This window comes from Cryptomeria japonica, chromosome 11 (assembly GCF_030272615.1).
Source record: "Cryptomeria japonica chromosome 11, Sugi_1.0, whole genome shotgun sequence".
Classification (NCBI taxonomy): Eukaryota; Viridiplantae; Streptophyta; class Pinopsida; order Cupressales; family Cupressaceae; genus Cryptomeria; species Cryptomeria japonica.
Window position 1 is genome coordinate 337,418,806 of NC_081415.1, and position 13,454 is coordinate 337,432,259.

The 13,454-nt window shown below is 37.3% G+C and overlaps 1 protein-coding gene across 1 annotated transcript in view; it reads left to right on the forward strand.

Moving 5' to 3' along the window:
- Positions 1 to 13,454, forward strand: part of LOC131074954 (NAD-dependent malic enzyme 62 kDa isoform, mitochondrial) — a 264,127-nt gene that overhangs the window by 22,184 nt on the left and 228,489 nt on the right. Inside the window, exon 2 of the mRNA XM_058011705.2 lies at positions 4,340 to 4,436. Coding sequence (XP_057867688.1) covers positions 4,340 to 4,436 — 97 coding nt within the window. The remainder of the gene's footprint in view (positions 1 to 4,339; positions 4,437 to 13,454) is intronic.

Below are 13,454 nucleotides of genomic sequence, written 5' to 3' on the forward strand. Positions count from 1 at the left end.
GATTTGTTTCTATTTTCTTGTCTCGGGCGGGGGGGTGGGGTGATGGAAGACTTTGAGTTTTCATGGAAACTTCACTTCCTTTTTGTATAAGCATTCTTGTTGTTATTAAAGTTCTTTAAACAACTGTATTTGTTTTGTTAACTGCTATTTCTTTTCTAGGAAGAGAAAAAAATATCATTTTTTTCTGAAAAAAGAGAAAAGGATGTTGTCCCGCCCAAATTAGATTAGTATTTAGTTAGTAATAGTAGGAAAGGGGGAGCTTTCCCTTAAATTAGGAGAGTTTTACACTCACACGCTGTGGTTGAAACCACAATTTTGCACCACTTCCCAGGTGTACAAAATTTTTAACCAACAAGGTGGGATGCTCTAAGTGCTTCGATGATTAAAGTGTTTATTGGCCCCTGTGATAGGTTGTTGATATGAGTTATTCTCAGCTGTTCTGTTTGGTTTTAGCATGATCTAGAAGCTGCAACTATGACGAATCTTTGTCTCAATGAGTTTGACCATCTAGAGAATACTTGCAACCTTACATCTTGGAAGTGTTGCTTGCAAATGCTTTTAGAGGAAGTTGATCTTTAGAGTTTTGTGGAGATGAAGGTTGCATCTCCTATTGACCATATTCAATTGGTTGAACATAATTGTAGATGGTGAAATGACGATTTGATCCCTCACATTGCAGAGAAGAAGGCAATGAAAGATATGTATGATACCTTGATTGTCTGAACATTTCTTGTAAGATGCTGCTAAAGAACAAGCTTAGTGTCACACACATGATTGATTAGACACTACCTTATGAAGATCATTGAACTTTGAGGTTAGCTTATTGCTATTGGGGTAAAGGTGGATGATGCCTATAGCATTAAATGGGTCCTCTCCATCTTGGGACTCATTTGTCTCCTAAAGCTATAGGTACGTTTAGGTTAAAGTTTGTAGTTATGTGGTTGTTGATAGAATCACTAAATATGCTCATTTTCATGTGTAATGCCCCCTTCTTGGATCTAGTCAGTTGTCGTTTCCTGTTACCCTATTCCTCGTTTCCCATAGGCTAATTGGTGGTGGTTGGGGGACTCTAACATTCTTGGAGAGCTTGATTTCAGTTTTCTTGGCTTTCGACAACTGTGTGGGTGTTTATTTGGTGTTCTAGTTGGTGGCAACACTCTTTGTAGCATTCTTGGCTTTCCAGGTTGTTCTCCACAATTCTTGGAGTACACTACTTTTTTTTAGTAAGTGCTCATTTTGTGTAATGTCCCCTTCTCAGTGATGCGCATTCAGTGGTCCATTGGCCTATTCCGGAGACCTGTAGGCTAATTGGAAAGGAGAATTAGGGTTTCCAACTTTTGTGGAGTTCTGCACGAGCTTTCTAGGGTTTGTCAGGAGGGAATTCTTCAGTTCTGCTTATGGTTTCCTTCTGGGTTTTCCATGAACTCCAGGGTGGCATAACATGCATTTGTTTCTTTGGTGAAGTCAAAACTTACTATTTTTAGTAAGTTAGGGTTTGGCTGTTTGGTTGATGCAGTTCTACTGAGCTTTCCAAGAACTTTCTCTGGGTGCGAAGATTATGTTTTTCGGAGCAGTATTTCTTGACTTACTATTTTTAGTAAGTGGTTGTGTTGAGCATTTCTATTTTTAGCAGTCTTGGACAAGGTTTTGACTCAGCACAATTCAGTGGTCTTCATCGCACAACTTCATCCTTGATTTTGGTATTAATCAGTATTGGAGTTATAAGTTATTTAATTAAATATTAATTCCTTATCCTAAGGTTTGATATTTAATTAGTTTATTACTGATTAATCGTGTTTTGGGTGACTCAGGGAAAAGGATAAATATATGCTACTAATATCATTATTTCCCTTAGTCAGGCGGCGCTGAGAATGATCAAACATGTCATGTTCATATTGTTTTAATATTGCAAGTTGTTCACCTAGCAAAAGTTCGAACTTTGCCTAGGGAGTTGGAAATAAGTGGACACCATTTTGAAGGGACATGTTTAATTAAATTCAAATGTGTTGGGTGCATTGGAGGACATGTAATTTGGGCGAATTTGTGTGCATTTGCATTTGAATTTGGTGCAGCAAGAAGTTATAAATAAGAGCCCTGGGCTCTCTTTTTGGATCATCTTGAGAACTTGTAATGTTATGCTGCCGGTTTGGCGACAGAACTTGAGGCTTCGGAGTGCGTCTCCCTAGTGCTACCTGGTTTCGTACTTGAAATACAGTACCTAGCTGTGCATTGTATTCTCCTACATTCACAGAGTTTACCATAGACATTTTTGGTGTTGAAGTGATTCTGGAGGCTCGCTGGTTTTGCTTGTGGCTGAAGCATATTTTCAATCACACCTCTCTGCTGAAGCGACTGACGGTTATAGGTATCAGCTCTATCTTCCTTCCCAACACTGGCGATAAACTTTGTAAGTTTATAGCACGTTTGTTGGAGTTTTGAATTTATTATGCCAAATCGAAATTCTTAGGCTAGGCGTGGGTTTTCTGTGTTGCATTGGGATGCGTGCAAAATAAATAAGGGTTTGTTTGGGGTGTGGTTTTGATTGGTTGTCATTGCTTATGATGTACGGTGGGTTTGGGACTGGTTTGAGTTGATTTGGATGTAAAATGAGGGAGTTATGAGTATTTTGGTATTTCTATAGGCTGCTGGTTTGTACTTTCAGCCTGCAGATTGGTTGTAACAGAAATTTATATCCTTATTTTAGAAATCTGCATTACTCTCCTTCTTTCATCTCTATTATTGTAAGGTTAGGTAGTAGTACTACTAACCAGTTCTATCTTTGTAACTCTCATCCCACTGAATAAGTGGAAGAGGCTGGCTTGCCGCCTGGTATTCAACAAATTTGTAATTTTCAGTCCTCCCACTGAATAAGTGGTTGAGTGATAAGTTAATGCAATTGTCCTCCCGCTGAAATATGCAGTTGAGTGATGTCTTGATGTAAAGTCCTCCCGCTGAAATATGCGATAGAGTGATTGAATCTTGGTTTCTTGTCATTTTTCCCTTGGTCGGTTTACCGCCAAGAGTTTGGTTTCTATCCTGCTGGATAAGCAGAAGGGGCTGGCTTGCCGCCCAGGCATTGTAATTTCAGTTGATTGTTGTTGCTAACGATCCCCGAAACACTGTATGCTCTCACCTTCCCAGCTTGGGCTCTCGGTGAACAAAAGGTGGAAGGGTTCCCTTTCAGTAGTTTGGATTATTTCTCTAACCTTAACGGGTTGTGGTGATTGCTTGTATTTCTTATTGTTAAAAAATAAAATAAAAATTACTGGGATATTACATTTTGGCACCCGACATCAATTTTTACTATCAATTATGTCTCAATGTGATTAATTTTAGTTGCTGGTGCCTTGGTGGTGCTTTCCGCAATGTGGTTTGGATTATTTTAATTGTTGTACTAAATTAATAAAATAACATTATATTATTTATTTTAGTGTTTTAATTTCTATTAAGTGATGTTATGTTCCCCAAGTTGGATGCCTAGGGAAATGGGAACGCGGGACTCAAGTTGCTTCTAAATTGTTAAAGGGGCTTTTTGAGGGAAATGAATTAATTTGAATTTTTAAGTTGCCCTTAACTAGAAAGAGCTCCAACTTTTTGTACTCCCATGTTGCTCATCAAAAGTGAATTAGAGGTAACTGCTAACTAAGTATTTTTGTGATTGCATCCTACTCAGATGCAGGAGGTCACTAGATACTAATTACAATGTCATTAAGATGAAGCAACATGTACATACCATGATAAATGTCAAAATCCATACAGGAATAGATGGAACCTCAAGACAAAATCCAATGCTAATGAGCTTTTGCAATAATTTATTTGAGTGGTGTATGAACCCAATTACTAATAAATTATATTATATGTGGCTTTGCTGCATAACTGAAAATTTTGTGTTTTCATTTTTGGACCTATTCACTGCAGAGCCATTTTTCCAGTTTTAGTAAATGAGGGTTTATTAGTGGATCCCAAACCATTGAGACGCATATGGACCCCAGCTCCTGAGTGTGCTAAACCACATGCTACCCAGTGGAACTGAACTCAAATCACTTTGTTTACACATATGCTGGATTATCATTATGCCAGAACACCTTGGGTCACTGTAGAGCTATTTTACTATTTCTCAGCTGAAAAATATTGTCCTTTGAAATTGAAATATTTTTAGCATCACAGGTTTGCCTGTTCGAAAACAAAAACTATGCAGGCAATGCAGAAAATCATTCTTTTGGTCAGATGCAATTTATATAAATGTGTAAATTATAACCTAGCAAGATATATTTCAAGAGTATCACGTTCTTGTAAGAAATCTTCAGGCAATTTAAATCCCTTGACAATTGGGTGACAGGGCACAGCTTTCTCAATGACAGAGAGGGACAGACTTGATCTACGTGGCCTTCTACCTCCAAATGTCATGTCCTTGAAGCAACAAATTGACCGTTTCAGTAAGTAGCCTTTTCAGTGACATCAATACAATCTAATTACTGATTGCTCATTTTACATTTATTCTACATTTATCTTATTCTGAATTTAACTCACGTTGGTCCTATTCATGATGGGTATGATGCATTCATCCAAGGGCCTATAAGTTAATGATTCATGTTCATATTTCTTTCATGGTTTTCATGAATATTAGCATCGTATCTGTTGGAAATCTTTTATGAACACAAAATGAAATCTTAAATTTGAATACTTGATTTTTTTTGTTGTCATTTGAAGATGATTTTTAAACATATACCATTTTATTGTACCCTCTGTCAGAGAGCTTTCTGTAATTTTATCTGATTTCAGAATTATAAAATTTTAGTTGCTGTCTTATCTATCATTATAATTACATGCAAATCAATCACATGAGAAAATTCTTAGATGCATGAAATGAATGAAAAAACTGATGTTTCCGAGTTCCCAAAATGCAAAGATTTTAACTTATCAGACTGCTAATTGTAAGGGTGTGGAAACATGGTTCCTTTTGGGAAAAAAGTTGAAATTCCTAAACAAATGCTAAAAATTACATGCCATTGGACAGATGTGCACTAGTGTCTACAAATAACAGGTTCTCAACTATGATATCAAGAAAGGGAAGAAGTTTTGCGGTATTAACTCCAAATGCAGTGTTCTTATTACTTAAAGAGAATAGGAGACAATATGCAAAATATGACGTTAAGTTAAAATGCTGAAATGCAAAGGATGCGAACACCTGTACACCTGATCTAAGAGGTTAGGAACAATAAGGCTGGGGTCCCACCATGGAAGGGGCTTCCTAAAAAATAGAGCTGGCGTTGCTGTGATTTTTTAGGAAAATTTTAAAGCTGCTGGTCCCATGAATTTAGTTGTAGATTTCAGCTTAAAAGCTTAAGCTCTGAAATTTATGGAATCTGGTGGTCTCATGAATATAATACCGTTGTCTTCAATACTATGTGCAATGATAAAACAAGTAAAAAAAATATCTTCCCTCCAAAATATATTTTTAATAGAAATCTGAACTTAAATATTTGACAAGTGGCACATAACATCCCTAAGCTAGTGGGGCAATTTTTAGCCCCGCCCCATTTTCACCCGCTCAAATATGCAAGCCTAAAAAGGAGCTTCTATTTTTTAGGAAAAGATTCTAAATATTCCTGTAGAAATTTTTTTTTCTTCATGGGACCTCCTCTTCCTAAAAAATAGAAGCTCAGCCCCCCTCATGAAACCGCACCCTAACTCTACATATTAGCTGAAATGACAGAGCAAATGGGTAATATCAACATATATAATCGGCCCCACAACTTGTGGGTTGATAGAGCAAATGTATTTGCAAGCAAAAGAAAAAAGTGAATGCTAATTTTGTTTCTTAATTAAATTCAAAGGTAAAATAAGTATGTAAGAATAAAATTAAAAAAACACATTTGGAAAATAAAAAAGATACAAAGATTCTTAATTTCTTATCTTGCGTTGGACTAACAAGTATCATCAAGGACCTTTTTCTTTACCTTCTTCCCTTGTTTTGATTTAGCCTAAATGTACTTTTTCCTCTCACCCCAACTTATGGATTGTAGAGCCACTAGCACCTCCAAAATCCTCTCTAGCAAAATCAAGTAGCTACCATATCTGGTCTTTACTAAATTGAGGAAATCCTTTCTGAAGTCTTGAAGAGTGCTGGTGATGCGTGGAAGTTTCATACAAACATTTGTATGTTTTCAGCTTTGGTCACCACCATATTCACCCAAACTATCTTTGCAATTACTTTCATTGCATTGTTCAATGCATGAAAACAACATGAGGTCCAAACAAGGTGTTTGTAAGCACTCTCCATCATTAGACCAATGAACTTATAAAACAGCAGCTGAATTATTCACACACTGAAATTGCACAACATTCTAAGGCCCAACCTCCATGACCTACCTCGAAATTCGAAATTAGAAGATTGCATTCTCACATTTCCTTGAGTAGTTGATAGCTCTATGAAAATATGAGCCAACCAAACCTGTAACAACAATATTAATAAGTGGCTGATGTCTAATAACAATCTACCCTCTATGAAAATGGAACAACCTCTCCTTACCCATGTTTGTCTCATATCCTCCATCACAAATTCACCCTCGTATATTGTTTGCCAAGGAGTATGGTATGCAATGTCTTTTTTATAGGGGCATATGAAGATTCACTTATGTTTGTCCTTTTCAACCTTTCCTTGAAATAAGGAGAACATGCCACATGAAATGGGATGGCATTGACATAAATTTATTTGGCTATAACATCATCAATCTCCCCATGTGCTTACATGCTCAATAGCCTAAGTGATGGTAGGACCTCTAGTTGCTTTTGTTGCTATAGATTGAGATGCAAACGTTGTTATCTGTAGCCCAGACTGCATTTTTTTTCTGCAAAGGATTGGGATGGCCCTATGCCACTAGTAGATGGTGCTTGTTTTTGAACAATTTGTGCCACGACAGTTTGGGTGTTGTGCTTGTATGCACATTATTACAAGTTGTATCCTAGATGTCATCCTCAGGGTTGTCATTGGAATTTTCCTTTGTGTGGCCTATTTGTTGGCAGAATTTCTACCATGTAGTGATTTTATCCTTGCCTCATTACTGCTGCTTGAGAGTAGATACCCAATCATTGATTAGATTGAAGTCATAGTCCTTTATCTTTGTGTAGAGGGTCTCATAAGGCTGTGAGGGCTAGACTAGTGGTGTAGTAGGTGTGAATATTTTCTTTTGTCGGATTTCTCTTGGTCTCTATCTCAGGCCGGTGTTGATGGGTGAATCTTGCTTCGCCTCTCTTGATTTACTTGAGCCATGCAATGAACAATCCAATGGGGTCGAATTCCCAATTGTCATGGGTCTTATACAATTGCTTCTCCCTTAGATTGACGTCCACCACATTTGAAGTCCTTTTATGTTTTGTAATGCCATAGCATCTTTGTGGGAGGGTATAAAAAGCAACTCATCTCAGTCGTTGACATAAATCAATGGCATCAACCTGCCACATGCACTCTACAGTAAACATCTTGGGGGGAATAAACCCAGTTTGTTCATTGCCTTGTCTAAATGCATGGTTGTGTACGAGACATAGGGCAGGTCCAGTTCGAAAAGGAATTTCCCTCTTTTTGATGGTGGAGGGATTGTCTTCACTTGCTTCACCATGGTGGCAAAGTTTTGTTGGTTTCATTCTCTTGCACAGTTTGATTCCTACTGAGATCTTGCCTACAACTATCTACTGAATGCTTCTGGTGTTTGCAAGCTCCCAATGGCTCCTAAGTGTGTTAGGAAATTAAGATTATCAGTTGCCAAATAGAAGAATGAACCTAGGCATTTCTATTTATAGTTTCTTGAACTTGAAGCTCTAGGTTCTTTTACAAGATATTTCATTAATTCAGCTGCAAAGGTAGTTGGATTGTGCCAATTCTTTAAATTTTGAATTTTCATTGGCTATAGATGATGATGTGGCAACTAGTTGCAGTTTGTTGGTATAGCCATGAAAATGTTGCATATGGACCTATCCAATGTCGGCATGTTAAATTGATGTTACTAGTTAATTACTATTTTATTTTGGCTGAGCATTGCTCTCTCTTGGAATGGATTGTTAGGATACATTGATGAAGCTTGATTTGATGGTCCTTTAAACCCTTTCCTTTGGTTAAAATCTTGGAGAATAGTGGGAGCTATTGGATTGGAGTGATGTGGCTGGAATGATGACTCGTGTTGGGTTATTGGCTATATCGCAGCTGAAAGTATTCCTTATTGGTGTAATGCCCCAAGCCACATGCCTAGGACGCTGACTGATTGAAAAACACTTTTTTTGAAAAAATTGTTGGAAATTTGTTGGCATTGATGTCAAAGTGAATATCAATGTCACAAAATGAAATGCTGAAGCAAAATGTGGGCCAAAGCAAGATAGAAGTGATGAAATTCAATTAAATGTTATTTATATTTTTGGTGCCGTTTTTAGAGATTATGTATTTCAAGTTAATGTTGATGTTATGGGTTGACCCATGAAACGCCCCGCTATGAGGCCCAGAGGACTTAAACAAAATTAACAACCGAAAACGCGAATAATTTTTTTTTTTTTTAATAACTGAATTTAACCATATAAATGCAAAGTTACATGATGATACAAGATAAAGATAAAATGAACATATATTATCTATCAAGAGTCCTCAAGGCCCCACAACGATGTTACTCAAGATAACATAACCATACAAAAATCACAAAGAAACTTCTATTAATAAAGTACACCGTCCTTTACAAAGAAACATGATTCAAAATACAATGCCATGGAATACATATGAACATCGTTTACATTACAAGGTATCCATAAGGATATAATCTCCATGAGTACAACAATGAAGTGAGTACAAAATTTGGAACATAATGTAGTCTTTAAACTCCTCATGAGCCATCACGATCAGAATGCAAGTCGAACCAAAACCCAATGGGTGTGAATAGCACTCCACTCAACCATGTGGTACCATCAGGTCCACCTCCCGTGCTAGGAGGTATTAGCCAAACCCAAGAGACGAAAGGAAGAACAAGATGATACAAAGACTCTCACAAGGCAAACAAGGCTACAATCACAAGAGACCCACAAGACTATGATCAAGGAACTCAAAAGTAAAACATCCAACTACCAGAGGCTCAAGCAATCCACAGAAGAACAAACCAAGAGAGACCACTAGGTATGCAATAGGGAAGAGTGTCATCACTAGGTTGTCATGAGTTACCCTAGTGAGTCTTCACTAGGTCCCGACCCCCTTCTTGGGTTACCCTCTCTCCCGATCCCCAACCCCCATACAACTCTAGTGGACCACACCAACCTTTCGTGGGGACAAGATTGGTGGATGCCATTCTAGGCCTTCTCAACTTACCCTGAACCTATACAAGCGTTCGGAAGTAAGAGGCAACAAAATTAACTTTAATTAATGTGAGCTAGCTACCCACCCCAGTTCATTATTTTATGTTTTCACTTAATTACAAAACCCTCATTAAGTTACCCTGGCCACCACTTTGGGTACCGACCCCCAATGAGAGCCACTCCCCTTTGACTTGCACCTAGGAATCCAAAAGCAACACCAAACCCATGACACTCACAACCTCGAGATGACAATGTCCCAACCATAGCAAGGCTCTACACACTTGCTAGAACAAGATCACAAAAAGTACTAAAAGCAAGCTAGGAAGCATCATCTAGCTTAAAAGACATTCAAAACATTGGTTTAATAACATCAAGATTGAGGAATCACCATACACAAGAAGAGGGTCCAAAACATCCTCAAGGCCCCTGGAGTCAGAATGCACTTACACGATCCCAAGGTTTCCAACTATTAAAAGGGTAAATTCATAAGCAAATTACTAGATCACAATGTATCGAACAAATAGGGAATCTAATCACAACTTAAAACGTAGAGGATCTTAACTTTTACTTCACCCAATTAATTTATAGAAAACATTAATACATTAACTCTTACAATAATGCATTAGTACAATAATACATTATCTCTATCACTAATACCTTAACCTTTACCTTAATACACTAATACAACAATACATTAACTTGTACATTAATCCACTAATACATTCACTTTTACAAGCACAATAAAAATTGACAATGTCTTTCAATAAATTAAAGGATTCATAATCCAAATATACAATGCATAAAAGAAAACACAATCCACCCATACATGAGTCAGCAAAATCGTTTGAAGAAGTAATAAATCCATATATATATATATATGCGGATTGGAAAGATAACAAAAACATCATTCATATACATAATATACATTATATATATGTATGTATGTATGTATTTACATATATATATTTATATGTATATGTGTTGATATATGTAGCTAGGTCGGAGCCCTTCTAGGGCCGACCTAGCACACCTAGCACGTTTGGATGACTAATGGGCCCGTGGCCTTAGTCATGTCCTATTATCCTTATCTTGATGTAACGTGTTGGGGTCTTGTAACATGTGGACTTAATTTGGCGCCACCTCAATGCATTTGTTTGTAATTCCTCATGCTAGCCGACTTGGAAAATCAAAAGGCTAAGTCGCCTAGATATATACAAGTCAGCATTCATTGTAAAACACACATCATCACTCAACAAACCTATCCCATCAACGAACTACTTTGGTGATCAGCGAATTATAATCAGAGGTTAGCGAACTGCATTTAGAGGGCAGCGAACCTTGTCAAGGCACAACGAACTCTCTTGAAGGACTGCGAACTGGTTTGTAGGGGGCAGCAAACATCATCTAAGGGTCAGCAGATCAACCTTGTAGACAGCAGCCTCAATCTGCCTTCCTCCTTGTCACAGCAACAATTGTATTGCAGATAAGGTCATAATTGCTATCTGTCCTAGGGTTCTGTGCATATTTATTGACAGCTTCATGTGTTGAAGCTCATTGTAAACTTTGTTGATTATAGCCTAATCTAGATAATTTGGTTGCTGGGTTTTTCCTCCAAGAGGGAGGTTTTCTTAGGGTACATGTGTGTTATGTGCATGATTTACTTAGCATTCTGATTTTCATTCTACATTGCTTATCTGATTACTTAAAATCAACAATATGTATGACCAAAGAAGTTGTCATAAAGCAAAACAACGGATTACAAAAACTAAATATATTTTACCACTACTGTACATGCCGCCGAAACCCTAACCTACGGGTTATCATAAGAAGGCGCTTGAGACTGAGAAAAGGGCTGTCAGTATAGCCAATACCGCAAAGGATAATATACCGAGGATTCATAAGTATAACTATTAATCTGACCCAATGCTAATCATACGGTATAATAGGGAGGATCTGCACCAATTAAGTGAATCGGTAGGTAGGATAATCATTCAGCCGAACCGAAGAAAGGGTAGCAGGGGAAATAACTAGCAGGGCGCCACTACCAACATGGGCCCGCAATGGAAATAACATAGACCGATTCTCTCTCTAAGACCAGATTGCCGATCCATGCACCCAATCACCATGAGCGTTTTCGATAAAACTCAAGGTATGCCGATATACCATTTGGCTAAACAAATAGGGTCCATCGAGTATGTCAACCGAAATAAATAAAGGTGCATACAATCATGAATTCGGTAAGTAGACCGATGATTGCAACATTCAAAATGAAACATGCCGATTCAATACTCGACAGACAACAAGAAATAGACCAAAACCACACAACAATACACAATAATAATCCTCGGTAAAACGATTACTAACCGAAACAATATCATCTACGCAGAGCAACAATTATGTGGGTCTCAAATCGATTACGCTAATCAGTTACCAATGGGGTGCATCGAGCAAGCTAAACGATGGATCAAGGTGCTCACAGGAAAAAGAAAGGGCGATTATCTGAATGGTGATATACGATAATGACAGGGAGGGGTCCAAGTTGAAGGATTGATTCACACAAGAAACCAATTAGAGCACAAAACATTACAATATTTAAACAGTACATCAGACGATATAAGGACACCAAAATGCATTGAGGTATAAAAGAGAGTAAACCCATGATAATGGATGGTTCTAACAGTGATGCGAAAGGGGCAGAGGCATTCAAAGAAGAGAACTAGTATCCCGACAGAAAAAAATCAGACAAAACAAAATAAATTCAATGTAATTACAATTCAAACGAGCCCAGGAATTTGGGGAATAACACCGAGAGAACAGGGAATACCTAGAAAACATAATCTCATGAAACATATTACACAAATTAATTCTGCGGAAGGCAAGCAATTACAAAAGGGCAAAACCAACCTGAGGTCCTATGCATAGGTGGGGAAAATTTCCAACCTGCCGTACAACCACGAAGAACTCCAAGGCGCCAATTCGATCCCTCTCCAAGTCCTCTAATCGCCAACTGGAAAATCCCACTAAGGTAGAAGCAATATCTCTCCAAAAAATTCCCGGCTACGCAAGGCTCGATCAGATAGCTTCAATCCGACAAATCAAGCAAATTTTCCATTACCCATTTCTCCATTTAATTTACAATTTCTTTTGTTCAACCCAGATATTTTCCCACACCCCATATCATTTCCCTATAACCAAATTTTTTTCCCATGCACAAAACTTGCTCTTCATGGCAAGAACCTCCCTAATATGCTCCAAAAAACATAATTTAATTATTTCCCAATGTAACTCCCCATAATTTTGCATGCGAGATTCTCCACATTTAATTTATTAATTAATGGATTTATTTTCTTCTTGTAACTCCCACGCATGCCAATTTTAAATTTTAAAACAATTAATTATTAATTACCCCTTTAAAATTTGATTTACCTTGAGCACAACAAAATACCGAATTAAATATCCTATCTCCCAATTTAATTAATCTTTTACGATCAAGGATAAAATAAATTTAATCATTTTACCAACAATATTAATTTAATTTAATCTCGCACAATTTCAATTTTATTAATTAAATAATTAATCAAAAATATTCAAGTACCATTTGTTTACAATATTAATCTTTTTCGCAATAATATTTAATTAAACATTAACCAAACTCTAAGATGACGAACTGCAAACTAACATAGCATGAAGTCAAAAGGACATGACCGGCAATTACAAGGCTAACAACAACCACAAGGATACCTGATAGAAAACTCGTTCCATAGGAACGATGGTTATGTCTAGGGTCTGACTGATACTCCAAATTTTCCACATTTCCATTGGGTTGTAGAGCATGCTCAAACCTGAAGATTCAGGTGGAGTCGATGCTCGGTACCTACAGCTGTATAAGAAAATTGTCAAACATGTACATATAAACCATATAATAACATACCGTGAAAAGGGAATGAATGCGACGTAGCTTGCCCATAGAGAGCAGTGTGGCGCTTTTCCCGTTCACCCAAGCACAACAGAGATAAGACACAGTGTATGGTCAGAACAAATAATCATCGATAAACATAATGATTAAATCCTAACATCACATATATGAACCATCTCAATGATCATCTAACTATCAGAGCATAGATAAC